At 43.1% G+C, this 16,556-nt stretch overlaps 2 protein-coding genes across 4 annotated transcripts in view; one reads left to right on the forward strand and one right to left on the reverse strand.

Annotated features, from left to right (window-relative positions):
• The window catches only part of PTDSS1 (phosphatidylserine synthase 1), a 28,438-nt gene extending 25,914 nt beyond the window's left edge, over positions 1-2,524 (forward strand). For 2 of the 3 annotated variants that reach the window (XM_051785271.1, XM_051785273.1), the window contains exon 13: positions 72-2,524. In XM_051785271.1, coding sequence (XP_051641231.1) covers positions 72-184 — 113 coding nt within the window. In that variant the 3' untranslated portion in view covers positions 185-2,524. The remainder of the gene's footprint in view (positions 1-71) is intronic. The other variant, XM_051785272.1, reaches the window with a different exon arrangement.
• A 7,620-nt stretch (positions 2,525-10,144) lies between these two features.
• LOC127470127 (uncharacterized) lies at positions 10,145-15,939 on the reverse strand. Its single transcript, XM_051785308.1, has 2 exons — positions 15,306-15,939; positions 10,145-10,966 (listed from the first exon to the last, which is right to left on the reverse strand). Exons 1-2 carry the CDS (start codon positions 15,931-15,933, stop codon positions 10,857-10,859), a joined length of 738 nt encoding a protein of 245 aa, XP_051641268.1. The 5' UTR covers positions 15,934-15,939; the 3' UTR covers positions 10,145-10,856.
• Between the last annotated feature and the right edge of the window lie 617 nt (positions 15,940-16,556).

The raw sequence follows: 16,556 nt of genomic DNA on the forward strand, positions 1-16,556 counted from the left end.
AGCCTTACTGTCTTTCAGACAAGAACTTGACAATGTCAACTATATATAATAAAAAAATATTTATTTCTCAGCAGGTACTGACAATAGTCCACCAAAACATTCAGTCAATAGTGAAAGCCACTCATCTAGAAGGAGGAATCGGCATTCCAAATCAAAACTATCAAATGGAGTTGGCAAGAAATAAGAGTGGTCTCTAAAGACATCCTACAGTGTGACCAGAGGTCATGAAGATCAGACCTGGCTCTGAATTGCCAAATGGAAGGTGGATTTTTAAATTAAAAAGTTTAAAAAAGGATGAAGAAGAATGGAAGAAAAGGATGATGAAGATGGAGCCACCAGTGTAGTGCAGATAATTGCCTGCTGACACTTGCCATTCACTGATATAAATCTAGTTTCTTCAGCATGTGGCACCAAAAGCTCATGAAGGGTATGCTGGAAAAAAAGTGTACTGTTGTCATAGTAGGTACACCCTGTTTTGCGTTCAGATATTGCAAGTGCATTTTTAATATCTTAGTTGAGGACTTAAACACAAAGGTTAGTAAATTGATAGTTGTCACGGTTGGATTTTTGTTTGTTTGTTTTGGTTTACTGTTTTTGTTGTTTTCTACAAGAGTATGCAATCCTTTGACTAAAAGCAACTCTGCCCTTCTTTCTGAGTCTCGCACCAAAACTTCTCCATACAACAGTTAGTAAAAGCAGTTACTTGTTCCATACAACAGTTAGTAAAAATTTCATACTGCTTGCTTTTGCTTAAAGGCTCTTTAGACCTTGTGTCAGGGTTTTATCAGCAAGGAAAATGAGTCCAGGTTTCTTGTAAAGCATGTGACATTAATCTTCTAACAGTTTTTTTGTTCTATACTGTCCTGCTTCATTGATACATGCTCAATTTCTTTTGAATTTTTAAAATACATATATACAAACCTGCTCCATAGTAGAGGGACATGCCTCCTGTCCTCAGAGACAGATGTCCTGTTATTTCATTGTTTTTCCTCCTTTACTGCAATGTGTTTTGCATTTTCAGGTGTAAATATGTCATTTTCTCAGCTGTGCCATATTGTGTACAGTGGTCCTTCCCACTCCCTTCTAATTTGCCTCCATCTCAGCTGGAACCAGAAATCCCATTGTTTTCAGACTGATACCAGAAACTGCTTTGAAGGCTCAGATGCCCTGCTGAGCTTGGTGATAAGGCAGTCTTTCGCTGAAGCAGAGTTGCTTACCATCTCCGTAATTACATGTGAAGATTTGCTGTAGTCTTTGGTGTCTGAGAGGCAGCATGATGTTACTCTGATATACCCCATTGCTTTGGTGTTTCCTATCATGCATCAGACACCGAGCAGCAAAGTTGTTTTTTTCTTGCAGGTTTTTTTTTTTTTTTTTTCTGAGGGTTGTGTGAGGTTTACTTTTTGTCTGGGTGTTGTTTTGTTGCCTTGTTTATTTTTTTTTAAGTGTATTAATTCTGACATCTGGCAGTGGATAAATCTCCAGCAGTGAATGTAATTATTAAGTCAAGAGGTAAACAATCATGAGCAATCAGCTCCTGTATTAAGTTATCCAAATGTTTTTGTGCCAATTAAATTTTAGGATTCAAGGTGTTCAGAGCTTAAGTTGCTTAGTTTTTATGGGAAAATGAGATTTCCTTTTTCTTTGAATAATATTACTGTGATTTGCCACAGGCTAAGTACTAAAAAAAGATGCAGCAGAGAGTTTGTACAAGTGTATGATACTGTAAATAGAAAAAAGTATCCTCTGTAATCCATCAGTTCCTACCTGCCGTAGATTATCAATGTTTTCAATGCACTTAAGTGTTGCTGCTGAACTCCTCAGAGGCCTTTCATTTCCCACCCTGCTCTTCAATCAAACATAAGTGTACAACTTTGGAAGTAACACAGTAGAAGCTGCAATATCATCATTGCTACAGTGACATTAACTGTTACATGAGAAAAATGTAAGGAAGATTTTCAGGCTCTTCTACAACTACTTGGTTTTCATTCATGCTATAAGAATTCCACATGCTGCCTTCCTATTCGTAATGTACTACATATGGATGAATGTATTTGTAGATTTCTTTGGATACTGAGACTTGTTACTTTTTTATTTCCTTGGCTAATAACTCAGTCTGAGTAAGACTGAAAAATGGCATTGTAAATTTTCTATTGATTCAATACCAAAGCAAGAGATTTGAAGTCTAATGGTTTAGATATTTTAAGTACTGTGGTTTTCAAAGGTGAGAGCCTGTTTTGTACTTGCAAGGTGTATACACACCAACTATGTATACAAAGCTTACATGTGTAAGCACATGCTGAAGTACCATATTTACTTGCCTGTGGGGACAAACACATATTTTGTAAATGCAGACCTGGTGCTCACACTGCTGAACTGCACCCTAAAAATATTGGAAAGGTCAATATGAAGTGTCATCTTGTTGGAAGCTGACTTCTGTATACTGTTGTAACAGCTTGACCTTGAAGAAATGTTGTTTGACAACACCTTTAAAGATATTTCCAATGAAGTCTTTTTACTTTAATTTTTTTGTGTTTGATTGGTTTTTTTTGGTTTTGTGGTTGTGGGAGTTTTTTGTTTGTTTTTTTTTTTTTTTTTTTTAGTTTGTTTGGTTTGGGGGTTTGTTGTTCTGTTTTATTTCAATTTTAAAAGAGGGATGGCTAGGGAGAGGTGAAACTTAAGTAAACTATTCAAGTGCTGCTTGGAAAATGTCACTTTGTCTCTATCAGTGGTTCTGGCTGGAATTGTCACAAGTCCTCCACTGACTGACAGCTGTATTTTCAGCCCATCATTTTGGACATGAGCTTTGCACTGGAAGGCATTAGAAAGGTGCTTTTGATCACTGCTGTAAAATTAGTGATCTCAATTTTATCAGTTACTGTGCTGCTGCTGAATTCTGTATGTGTGTAACACCTGTAATGACAAATCACTGAGCTGTTTAGCAACAAGCATCCATGTATGAGTTCTGCTGCTTAAACAGTGTTTTGTAACAGTCATGGATGCACTGTCCTGTTTTCAACTACTTGTTCTGTCACAGCCACTCATTCCTACTTTCCTGCTTCTGGCGTTCTTTCCTTTCTCTGTCCTCTAGTGATCCCCCCTGCTGCTATGGAGAGATCTGAATTGGCTCTCCAGAGGCTGACCATCAGTAGTGTCAGTCATTGAAGGGAGGCTAATTCAAGGCAGGGTGGTGTAAGCAGAGGGTAGTGGCAAGAACTTTAAGTAGTGGATTAAATAAAAATGGAAAGTTTTAAAATGCAGGTGTACAGTGAACTAGAGCTAGCCTTGAGTACTGAATTCCAGTATTAAAGTTGCTGCGTGGATCATACACTGCATCTAATTAAATATTTGGAGTGTGATTTCAACCAGTTCTTTTGTTACTCTGCTGTGAAGATCATCATTTCATGTTCCAGCTGTTAAAATTTTAATATTTTTTACTTTGTTATCATAAGAGGACACAGATGTTGCCACATATTTAGTAGTTTTTGAATAGAGTTGCTCTGTATTGGTTGCAAAGTACTGTATTTTGCAATAATTGAGTAAATCAACCCATGTCACCAATATGTGTGTTTGTCTGTACCTATAAGGCATAGGAAATGATTACATACTGCTTTTAGAAGCCATTATGTTTTATTCTAAGTAATTGCATTCTGACAAATGCAGTGGTTCTTGAGCAGCTTACAGTAAACTCTAAAGTTTTGCTGTAATTTATTATTTTGGAGCAGCAGATCTGATAATATGAACAGTTATGTTACCCCTTCTGAAGTCTTTCTAGTATACAGGGTAAGTTCTTGTCTTACTTATTCTTTCTGGATTTGTTTTACTATTGCATGGGAGAGCTGAGTTGTGAGATGATCTCATGGCAGACCTGCAAAAATGAAATGAGACCTCTTGTAGAAGAACCTGTAAGACAGGCTAGTGGAAAGTAAACTTTTGCCAATATAAAGGTGTCATTGAGTCTCAGAAACACTTTGCCTTGGTTTTTACTGCTAGCACAGTTTCCACAACAGCAATTTCCAAGTTTTTTAATACCTAAAACCTGTTGTGAACTGGTGATTGCTCCTCTGCTGTTGGCACTAGCCTGTTGTCTAGTCTGTAAAGCAGCATAGCTTTCCCTTTCTTCCTCAGTTCCTTCTCTATACTGACATTGAATACTGGGACTTTCTGCCTTTCTGGGAAGGGCTTTTCTTCAACGTGAATTATCTTTTTGAATACTGATATATAGAGAGCCCATAAATTCTGAGGTTGTAGTAAAATCAGGAATAGCCAGAACTTAATCTTGTTCATTCCCTGGGAAAAACGGCTACGAGGCAATTGTTCAGCTTGTAAATCTCTTCTGAAGGGTGGGAAAGTACCTGATTAAACAATTTATAAGAGCCACCCCTCTCACAGAACACTGCTTACTACATTGAGTCATAGAATATACTGAGTTGGAAGGGACCCATCAAGATCAAGTCCAACTCCTGGTCCTGTGCAGGACGTTCCAAGAATCACACCATGTGCCCAACAGTGTTGTCCAGACACTTCTTGAGCTTTGTCAGGCTTGGTTCTGTAACCACTACTCTGGGAGCCTGTTCCAGTGCCCAGCCACCCTCTGTTCCTGATATCCAACCTAAACCTCCCCTGACTCAGCTTCATGCCATTTCCTTGAGTCCTATCACTGGTCATGAGGGTGAAGAGATTGATACCTGCCCCTCTGCTTCCACTTGAAAAATGTGCTCCTTTGTAAGCATTGGGCTCTACTGTATTTGAAGGATCAGTCTTTGTTGTGTGTCTTGGTAGTTGCTGTTGTGGGTGGAGCTCTAATGAGCAGTGTCAGGATAGGGTCAAATGGGCCAGATGGCTTCAATTTCTGCTCGGTTGCCCTGTGACACAACTTGCATGCTATTTAGATCATGTGATTTGGCACAGACTGGAAGCCAGAGCCAAAAACTGGCATCATAACAGCCAAAAACTGAAGTAGGTTTTGGTGTCCATGCTTACTTTGGTGTCTGCTCACATTCAGCTACATCCTACTAACATGTGCAGAGGCCTAAAAACTCTCCTGTGCCACTGTGTTCCCACTGGTATATGCTGGAGCGCTATAAGGACTACATGATTAGGTTTAACCAGAGGTTTCTGAGCTGATTTTAAGCCTTGTATGCTCAAAATACCTCCTGCAGTACTCTGGCTCCCTCTCCCTGCAGGTCTGATCTGCTGCCTTATGTATACCACATAGTTCTGTTTTCTGGAGCCCTGTCAGGGCCAGGTCCTAATTCAGCAAATTTAGGTAGTTCCCTTAAAGTGGAAATGTGTTTTGAACAAACACCTGCTCCCCTTACTCACTTTGCATTTGCTTTTGAATGGCTGGTCAGGAATTGGGGATGTACATTGTTACTTAAAGAAAGTGGAACTAAAAAACCACAAGCTCTTCATACACTGGGCTGAAAAGCACAAGAACAACCAGGCTCATGGCTTATGCCCAACAAGCTGCATGGTCTGTTATCTTTATGCCTGCTCACTCATCTAGCAGAGCTGTGTCTGTGACTGCAGGTGCACCTCAGGTGCCTTCCCCTGTGCTGGTTTCATGTGCACGAGCCCCTTCTGAAGCCAGTCGATAATCAAGCTCTGCTGCTCCCAGTTTTTTTTGGAGTAAGTGATATACACCTTTCAGACTTCTCAGCACATCTGGGACCAGAGGGCTTACCATTGACAGTGTGAAGATAGTGAGTAGGTTTTCAGGCTTGCTTACATTTTATATGGTACCAATCAAGCTAATGACCTGCCTGTATGTGAGAGTTCTATGTATAAACAACAAGGCTGGCTCTAGAAACCCAGTTTGGGTCTGGAGAAAGTACTTTTTATTTTATTATTTGTTCTTGTTTCTGGACAATTCTAGACCCGCTGTTGCTTTTGGCAATATACAGTTTGCTATACATTTCCAGAACATCATGAAGAGCAGACCCTACACAAGTCTGTAGTGTGTTTTTCACCTATCTGTTCACTTTGGAGAACTGCTCAGGAAAATTCATCAAGTTCCCTCATACTCTAAAGATGAGTCCAAGTCATGGTTATCTCAAAGGACTTTTAAAACTTTGGATATCAATTTTTATTTCCAACTCCTTCCTGTGTCTTTAATTTGGACTGTATCTTCTTGTGTTTCCATCACCTCTCAACAAAAGACCAGAATTGGTGTCTCATCCTTGGATTTTGGTTCTCTCACAGAGGAGTAGTCCTGCCCTCAGTAATCTAAATTATGCTATGGTAAGACCAAGTGAGTTTTTACTTCAATGCAGAAAAAAAAAGAAAATGTGGGAAAGAATGCAAATTGTAAACATTAGATTCCTATAATCAGCAACAATGTAATTGCCAGACTATACTAAGGATACACATGGGCTTAATTTTCTTCATTTTTGGGGATCTCAGTTTGCTGATGATCATGAAATAACTGGATGGCTTATTTAATGTTTTTAAAGTAGGGGAATTTACAGCAGCAGCATTCCTATGGCTGTGATCCAAGTATGTTCTACAATTACTGTGCCCTCCAGTTCAGTATTTCAGTGGTTCTTGCTTAAAAAAATACATAAAATACTTGTGTGTGTTTGTATATATATATATAAATCTACCAGATGAACTTTCTCATCAAAATGCTCAGGGCCTGGTTCACTGTAGTCTCTGTGACAAAGATTACTGTGCATCTAGACATTTGGAAGCATCCAAGTCTGTCTGTACCCTGTAAAGTCCAGGATCAGTAGGCATTAATCTCAGTTGCAGCCCCTAGGGGATGCTGTAACACAAACCCACAGAGAACGTGACCTGGATTTTCAAACATTGCTTCTAATTTTGGGTGACTGGCTTTAGCCACCCTGGCTCAGTTTTAAAGATTTCATAAGTTCTGTTGACTTTAATTACATGTGCTGTACACACAGCCCTGCAAAGTGCCCTTGTTGTCAAACTTGCTACAGAACAATCAAAGCATAATAAAATCGAATGAGTAGCTTTGGGGAGACTTTCAATTAGTTAAATGATAGCTCTGGTCTTTGTAGAGCAAGGGCAAGAGACTTCTATTTCAGTTTCCACCATATACGGACTACCAATTTGTTGTCTGGGTACCTTCCCCGTTTGAAGGGAGCACTAATTTCTCCAGAGGACTTTTGGGATGAAGCTCTGGGCAGGGTTCTTCTGGCTTTCCTGCTATTCCCACTGCCCTTTGTGTAAGGCATTGGGGTGGGACAGGGTGACTGCTGTTTGAAAGGGTGGTTTGGTTTTTGCTCCCAGGAGCTCAGCTGGACCAGGGCACAATCTCCAGTGCTTCAGTTTCTGGCTGTAGCCGTGAAGTTGTGAGTTTTATCTGCTTGCTCAAATGAGCCTGTCCCTCATCCCTGCCAATCTCTTTGGGACAGGGAAGCCACTGTGTGTAGAGTGTTATTGCTTCATATCTTTGTGTGGCTCAGAGTTTTGGATGGTTCAGAGTATATATCAGCAAGCATTCAGAACTTCATGCCATCTGCAAAGAATTCCCATTTTTCCATTAAGAGCCACTAAGTGTTTTTTCTAAAGATTTGGAAAATTCTACTAGCCACAAACCTCAACAGGGCATCTGACTTGTTCCAATTACTATGATTTCTGTCTGTTAACACTAACATGTTACTATTGGCTCAGGGAAAAAAATAATTTAATTTTTATGTGATCAGCTGAAAGAAGAAATTGCAGCCCTTATTCCTTGCAGGAGGAAACAGTGTCCTTGCTCTTCTCAGTCTGGGTCTCTATAGAGTAGCCACTAATAATCTAAATAAGCCTGTGTTGGTTTTTTGCAACCTGATTTCAGTACTTAATGGAGAGGAAAAAGAATACAGTGAAAAATTTCACTAAAATGCACATATTTCCATTAAATAAATAACCTGGAAGAAAACCAAGACCTTTTATTAAATTAGCTAAGACATTTAGGGTTGGGTTTTTTTCTTATTTATGTACTATGAGGGTTGTAGGTGATGCAAAATGATGCTTACAACTTGTAAAATATTCTTATTTCTGCCCATTGCTGACTTCTCCATATTTGGCTCCCAAATCCAAATCTGCACATTACCTTTGCCCACATTTAAAAGGCATCTGGAATAGTAGGATAGAGGTTGGGGCGGAGAAACCAGATAAAGCTGAATGCAACTTCCTGGTGACATGTTCTCGAAACATCCCAAAATATCTCTCAGAGTGAAATGTTCCACTTGTTGACTTCAGGTTTCAGCAGCACGCGCTGTTCATTCAGTCCCGGTGCTTCTCACAGGGATGGTAACATGATTACCAATAATGATCTTTCATGCTGTAGAGTTTTCTTCTTGTTGGAGAAATTTCTTTGAAACAATGCATAGGATATTGCAAACTTGATTGGGGGAGTAGTCAGTAAGTTCATGTTAAAGAACAGAAATGGGGACAAAGGGTAAGTCACTTGTCTACATTTCCTCAGGAAGCTGAAGACAAAGAGAAGAGTAAAATCCCAGACCTTTGGTTCCCATGCTGTTACCAGGAAATTACCATGGGATTTGCTAAGAAAGAGCTTCTGTAGTAAATCCAAGAATGTTATCTGCAGCGGCCAGGTGGAGGGGAGCAAGAACACCGATACGATGTAGGTAAAGCAGAACTCCCTTTATTGAAGCTTCTATGGCTACATTTATGTTTGTTTTACTTCCGTACACGCGATCACGCATAAGCTTATTGGCTAAGTCACCTTGTCCACGCGCCATACATGCGAACAAGGGGTTCTCTTCATTGGTTACCTATATTGGCGTCAGCAATGCTTCTGCGGTTACAAGTTCCTGTTTTTACTGCCCAACCTGACATCCTGTTTTTCTCCTTTTGTCCTTTGTGGTCAGACATGACCTTCTCATCTTATACACGACTGTATACACTTTCAACTGTTCTCAATCTCCGGCCCCCTACATCTCCCCCTCTTTTTTCAAATAGCATGTCTATCACTTTATATATTTGCGACAACAGACATTGTAATAGGCAAGGTCCACAGCAAAGGCAAAGCAATATAACGATAAAGGGACTGGCTAAAGCTATTATTATATTGCGTAGCCAGCTTCCTATTCCCCAAGAGCGTAGCCAACTATCAAAAGGGGTGCTCTCGATCATTAAATCGTGCATGCCGTCTTGTAACTGTTGTAATTTCTTATGTATTGACGCAGAGTGATCAGAGAGATTAAAACAACACATGCCTTCAAACTCTGCACACCCATGCCCATGCGCTAAAAGCAAAAAGTCAATAGCTGCTCGATTCTGTAGTACCGCATGTCTTACAGAATCAACATCAAGAGTAAGTTGCCCTATAATGTCAGAAGTGATGTTGATTTGTTTCCCAGCCCAACATGCTAGCCGTGTTATTTGTTTCAACGCATGGGCTGCTGAAACATGAGGAGCAAAGATAGAAGCTAAGATTTGGATAGGAGAACTCCACAAAACTATGTGAGAGTTGCAGTTCTGATCCATCATAGTTATACTCCTTCTTTGCCGTTTGGGTGATCGGGTAACATTCTGCAGGTCCCTTAGTTGTGGGGAGAACAAAGTCAATTTGCCTAACCAACAGGGGCCTCCCCATGGGTTAGCTGGAATGCCGTTCCATGCCCTATCTCCACAGACTAGAAACGTAGCAGGGGGTAAACGCCGTGGGGATTTGTTAAGCGTCTCAATAAAGTCTACTCCGTTTAGGCAATAGGGGCTTCCTATGTTGTAATTATAGAGCTCAACATTAGAGGGGGTTACTATTACACTGTCATTGACTGGGCGCTTGTGTTCTGGGTTATTGTAAATGTCTCCGAAAACAACACAATAATTTCCTGGCTTGGAGCCCAGCAATTCTAACTCTTGTGGTTCTAGACCAGTATGATTTAAATCCCGTAATATTTTACGTGTCCACCATGCAAGCCCCCCTTGGTACAAGGCTAAACCATTTTCGCTTCTTTTTGCAATCTGTATCTGACACCAGGTCGTATTACCCCAAGTGCTTCTGTTATTGCTAAGGCTTGCTGTAGCTTTGCAAACTTGAATTATGAATTGACTTTCATTGTGGGGCATTGGAACTTTGGGCTTTGTCCATCCTCGCATAACCAAAAGGTCGGTGTATGACTGAAAGGGTATGCCTAATAGACAAGTGCGAAATGGATCGGAAGGTGTGGCTAAGGATAGGCAAAAAGATGTTAGATTAGTTTGATTAGCCCATGTAAGCCACATGTTTTGCCTCTGGTCAATTTTCGTTAGCCAAGAGGTGACGCCAGAGGCGAACAGTGCGAGCAGTGCTATGATAGCTTTCATTTCTACGCAGCCTTTCAATTGCTTCTGCTAACGCTTTATCAGGGCTTCCTCTAAAGGGCCCTACTGATGTAAAAAATCTCAGGGGTACCGCCCGACTGCACCGTGTTTGAAGTATGTATGTTTTCCCCTGACTTTCTAGGCGCTGTACCTCCTTCTCCAATGCCCACCTACAGTATGCTACTATTTTCTGCTCTAGCGATTCAAAGTGTAGACGTCGCTGTTGAATGCGAAAAAGTTCTTGCTCCCACGTTGTGGTTGAATAGCTATACTCACACCTTGGACACCACCTCTTATTAAGTAATCTCTGATTCCACCAAATTTTGTGATTACAACCCCCACACTTTAGAGCAACCCAGGAAAAACAGAGCTCACTTTGACATACTAAACAAGGCTGTTCGTCCCACCCTTTGCGAGCAGTTACTGATAATAATTCAAGGATGCCCAAGTAATTATTCAATGACGGTTTCTGGTGGTAATACCAGCCACTGGCCTCCTTCACTACCGCCGAGCGCAGCAGTCTTTGTTGTACTAAAGCAACCTTTTGTTGTATTCGCTGTCGTGATGTTTCGTCAAGCTGTCGGAGCGCTTCCTGTATCGCTATTCTCGGCTGCTGCTGCATCCACCTTGGAGAGCCAGGGTTTCACCCACCGAGCCGGTATCCACCGAGGCTGTTCCTGTCCTGTAGATACACAAGCATAACCCCGACCCCAGGTTAGTAATGTATCGGGTACAGTTCCCCATTGTTGGCTCCGAGGGTCCCACGTTTGTACGGGGACGTGCAGCACTGGATTTTCTTTAGAAAAATGAATGTCCGTGGGTATCACGTAACGGTTGTCGTGAAGCTGTACTGGATTTTTCCAATTTAGTACGTAGCAGGCTTTCATCAGTCTGTCCTGGGGAGAGAGCAGCAGCTCCCCCTCTTTTTTCAAAACGCGGAGTAAACGCTTAATGTCTTGATGTCTGCATTCTACGATACTCTGACCCGTGCTATTATAGGACACTCCAGTGATATGCTTGACTCCCCAAAGGTGCAAAAATGAGGCGGCCCATTTCCCCGTATAACTGGGACCATTGTCGGTCTTGATGGTGCCGGGGAGTCCCAAGGCTGCAAAAGCTTGTAACCAGTGGTATTTCACAGCGCGAAAGGCAGTAGTTGTAGCGGCTGTAGCCCAAACAGCATGACTAAACGTGTCTACGGACACATGAATGTACCGAAAGCGTCCAAAAGGAGCAAATTCAGTAATATCAGTTTGCCAGACACCTCGAGCCCCCAATCCGCGAGGATTTACCCCCCCCGTCTGGAGGGGCAAGATACGAGCACAGTCCGGGCAGGCAGCGACGATAGCGCGCGCCTGGGCCCGAGGGATGCCAAATTCCATTTGCAAACCTCGGGCAGACTGGTGATAAAACGCATGCGCCTGCTGGGCGGCTGAAAAACCGCGGAGGACCAGTCCACTAGCCACAGTTGCATCTATGGCAGCGTTGCCTTCCGCAAAGATACCAGGGAGAGTCGTATGACTGCGCATGTGAGTACACCAGAGGGGGTCGGCTCTTTCAAGGATCAACCCACGTAAAGAAACAAGTAACATAGCAATTGAAGGGTTACTAATTTTCCCAAACTTGGCATAATCTATGCGATTAACTAATCCTACAACATACACTGAATCAGAAATAATATTGAGGGCTTGTTTGGGATGATCGTGTAGGGCACAGACTACAGCTTTTAGCTCAAGAACCTGTACAGAATGAGCATCTTTATCTTCGTATACCTTGGTATTCCACTTTCCATGCTTTTTCCAAGCATACCCAAATTTGTGCGAACGACCGCTCGCATCTGTAAAAACAGTAAGAGCATGGGGGATAGGTTTCAAAACGACTATTGGGCCTCGTGTGATAATAGAGGTGGTCTTAAATAAAGGATGGGGAGGATAATTAGTACTGAGTGCGATGCCAGCCGTAGCCAAGGCAAAAGAGTAACTTTGTTGTGACCATTCATGCACCAATTGTGTGGTTTTCCAGGGGACAATGAACGAGTCAGGATCTTTCCCAAACACTAGACGAACTCTTTCTTTAGCTTTCAATAGTAATAGGCCTACATATTCTTGGGGAGTCAGTATGGTAGTAGGGGGTAAAAAAGGGGGAAATACCCATTCTAAAATGGTTAAACTCTTTTCCTGAATTTGAGCAATGAGAGCTGACCTGCTAGAAAAGGAACCATAGATTATAACACAGATAGGGTAAGAGGGGTTATAGCGATACGCTTGTTGTCGGTCTAGTTTTTGTTCGATTATTGTGAGCGCATGCAGCGCTTCTGGAGTCAATATTTTAGGTTCCCATGGTTCTTGGGAACCCCTCAGTAAGGAAAAAAGAGGGGCTAAATCTTCATTTGTGATACCACACCATGTCCTAATCCATTGTATATCGCCAACTAGCTTTTGAACATCATTTATAGTAGAAACTGAACGCTGTAATTGTAATTTTCCTGGCCGAACTCGCGTTTCGGTCACAAGCATTCCTAAATATTGCCATGGGGGTCGTCGTTGAACTTTTTCGGGGGCAATAGTAAGTCCAAATTGTTGTAGCCTATGAATTAAGTCTTTTTCAGCTTTTTCTGGCATGGGCTTAGGAGATGCGATTAAAATATCGTCCATATAGTGATATGTAATGTATTCAGAATGTTCTTTTACCCAGGCATCTAAGGCTAAATCCACATACCATTGACAAATTGTAGGACTATTTCGCATTCCTTGTGGCAAGACAACCCATTCGTATCGTTTTGAGGGTCTCCCAGCATTTTTTTGAGGGACTGTAAATGCAAATCTTTCAGTATCTTCGGGATGCAGTGGAATAGAGAAAAAGCAATCTTTCAAATCTATAATTAACAGTTGCCACTGTTGTGGCAGTGCAGCTGGGGAAGGGAGGCCAGGTTGTAAAGCCCCCATGGGCTTCATTATGGCATTAACAGCTCTGAGATCATGTAATAAGCGCCACTTCCCAGATTTTTTTCTGATAGTAAAAACAGGAGTATTCCATTCACTAACAGAGGGCTTAAGATGTCCCAGCTCTAATTGCTCTGCAACCAGAGCTTCTATTGCTCGCAACTTCTCTTCTGATAAAGGCCATTGAGGCACCCATACAGGATTGTCAGATACCCATTGAATTTTTAATATGGGTGGCCTCTGCTCCTCAATGGCCACTACCGTAAATTTTGAGTACTCAGCGTTATGTTCCATTGACTCATAGCATCTCTGCCCAGAATCCAAAGAGGGGTATGCATAACATAAGGTTTTACCCAAGCTTTTCGGCCTTCTACCTCATCCTTAAAACAGACAAACTCTTGACTTTGCATAGATCTTGAATCTCCTCCAACCCCATTAACTGTGATGGCCACAGGTTTTAGTGGCCAATGTGATGGCCAACAATCAAAAGGTATAATAGTAACATCAGCCCCCGTGTCGAGTAGCATATTAACAGGCGCAGGATGAAGAGATTCTTCCCGTAGGCTAATAATGACAGGACGTGTCGGTCGTTCCTCAGTAAGCACGGTGGTAAAGAAAACTGTGGGCTCGGATGTACTACCAGTACTGCCAAGCCTTCGGTCCCCTGGTACTTGAGCCTTAAAAGGGATCAATTTCGCAATTTTACTTCCTTGATGGAGAGTGACAGGGGGTGCAAACACCTTAACCATTATTTTGATGGGACCGGTATAATCAACAGCAATTACACTAGGGAGAACAAATATGCCTTGTCTGCTTGCTGAGGAGAGACCAATGAGTACTGCACTTAATCCATCTTTAAGCGGTCCTGACATAGTAGAATCAAGCACTGTTACAGAAGAATCAGATACAGTTACTGTTCTTGCCAGGGCCAGATCGACTCCCGCTCCTCCTGCTGTGACTGCGGTGAATTCAAGGGGGCAGTCAGCGGGTCTATAGCTGGAGTGGATTGGCCCATGGCTGCTACCAGAGGTCGAATTGTTGGGTACTTTGCAGCCGCGCCCAACCCGCGGCGCTGGGAGTTTACCGGCAAAGGGGTTCCATCTCTCTTAAAACGAGACTTACATTCTGTAGCTTTGTGTCCTAACTTATCACATCGGCGACAAATAGTACTCCCAACTATTCCTTCATCTTTACCCACTTTTTGTTTGCCTTTCTTTGGGCAGTCACGCTTAATGTGTCCCAACTGACCGCAAAGAAAACATCCTCCGGAGCCCCTATCACCGGCCCCAAGTCCGCTTTGTTTCAAAGCGGCGGCAAGAGCGACTGCATGTATGTTAGCGCGCTGTTTCTCTTCTTCCCAAGGTGCATGCGAACAGCGATCGATCATCTGTACTAAGGTGGAACCTTGCGGAAGCGACTGCAACAAACGTTTACAAGTACGATTTGCGTTTTGGGATGCAACTTCTTTAAGTAATGTTGTTTTAATGGTTGCATCTATGTCGGGCACAGCGTCGATCGCTTCACGAATCCTATCAACAAATCCTAAAAAGGATTCGTTTTCTCCCTGCCGTATTTGAAGGTAAGGAGGGTTCGGTTTCCCTATCTGCGGCAGGGCATGAAAAGCCTCTAGAGCAGCAGCCTTAGCTTGTCCTAAAATTCTAGGGTGCAAGGCTGCTTGACGTTGCGGATCTCTAAATGGACCAGACCCCATCATCATCTCCAGCGTGGCTACCTTTAGGGGGTCATCATCGTGTAAATTAAGATTTTGTAGCTGATATGCCTCTATGCGCTCTTGCCATTTCACCAAAAAAATTGTATACGCGGTGGCACCAAGTAGAATTTCCATAATCAGCCTAATATCGGCAGGAGTAAGCTCCTGATATTTCAAAAAGGCACTCAATTGTCGCTTCACAGCGGAATTGTGGGGCCCATATGCCATAACGCTTTGCTGTAATTTAGAAATCATCGCCCAATCTAAGGGAACCCACTCTCTACGACCATTAGAGTGGACCTGTACTGGAGCGGCAACAATGGGTTCAAAGACCACTGTTCCCTTTAAATCTGCTTGACTCAATATACCCTTCCAGCGCCTGGTCGGATCAAAAGAATCATCTCGCGGAGGCCCCCGGGCTCCGTCTGCCCCACGCCTATCAAAAGGGTCTGGCCCACGTTTATCAAAAGGCAGTCTCCTACGGACATCTATCTCCTCTCTGCCTTCGTCTACTGCCCTTTGTAGTTGTTCTTTCTCTCTCGTCGTAAGCCCTTCGTGTGCCCCTAGAAGTCGCTGTATCAACTGCTGTCCTTCTACTATTGTCAACCTACGCTGCAGGATGGCTTGTTTGATTCCCTCTCTGCCTCCCCATTCAGCCACCTCATGCCTAGTAAGCTGCTCTTCTATGTTCTGTATCCCTTGTTGTACCGCTTTAGCCGCTTTCTCATATAACTCCCGCATTTTGCCCTTCCCCCCTTTAGAGTCTATTTCTTGCATTGCCCCCAGTAACTTAGCCATCTGCTCTCGTTGCAACCGTAGCTCGTCGACAAGAGGATTCTGAGGGGACGTTTTTCCGTCCTCCGGTAACGGTACTTTAGCTGGATCAACCTCCATAGCCTCCGGGGGAGGGGGCGCAGAAGGCGCAGCAGCTGTCCCAGCAGAAATCTCGTTAGGGGTCCAAGGGGGAATGAGATCCTCAAACTCTCCCCGGAACATAGGCGCTGCTAGTGGGGGAGACGATGGGGGAGGGTCAGGTTTTGCCTCCCAGTCTATCAACGTCGCACAACTGTCCTTTCCCTCCTCGTCTTTTTCCTTTTCCTTCGGCTGTGTAGAACAATCGAGGGCTTTTTGCAAAGCAGTGGCGATTTCAGCGTCAGCATGGACTTGTTGAATCATCTCCCGAACTATTCGGAAGATTTGTGCCATCTGCTTGCTCCCCTTTTGGCCGTTCTGCACACTTTGCCATAATTCAGACCCAATCTTTTCCCAATGTCCAATATCAAACAATTGATCAGAAGAAGTCAAGAGACCACGTCTCCGACACCAATACAAGAAGTCCACGAGCTCAGCTCGAGGGAGCGTGTGCCCAGTCTTTTTCGCTACACTGAGCAGCCCGTCGACTGTAGCTCGTTCTATCGCTGATACAGCGGCACCCATCCCGTCCAGACCGCAGTCTGCCTGACTCACCGGTCAGCCGTGGCCACAACAAGGATCCTGCTTCTCGAGCAGCCTGCTTCTCGAGCAGCCGGGATGTCTCCACCTTCTCTCGTCCGCAGCGTCCGTGCAGTATCACGTCGGGGTCACCACAGTGCAGCGGCCAGGTGGAGGGGAGCAAGAAC

The sequence above is a fragment of the Manacus candei genome, unplaced genomic scaffold (assembly GCF_025592945.1).
Source record: "Manacus candei isolate 608988 ecotype Guabito, Panama unplaced genomic scaffold, ASM2559294v1 h1tg000019l, whole genome shotgun sequence".
In the NCBI taxonomy this organism is placed as follows: Eukaryota; Metazoa; Chordata; class Aves; order Passeriformes; family Pipridae; genus Manacus; species Manacus candei.

What these genes read in the sequence shown, in the direction of transcription:
- LOC127470127 (XM_051785308.1), bottom strand. Translation starts at nt 15,933, where the DNA reads ATGTTCCGGGGAGAGTTTGAGGATCTCATTCCCCCTTGGACCCCTAAC. An exon ending in TCCGACCAGGCGCTGGAAGG is followed by an intron (nt 10,967 to 15,305) that starts GTATATTGAGTC and finishes GTGTATCTACAG; the next exon opens with GACAGGAACAGCCTCGGTGG.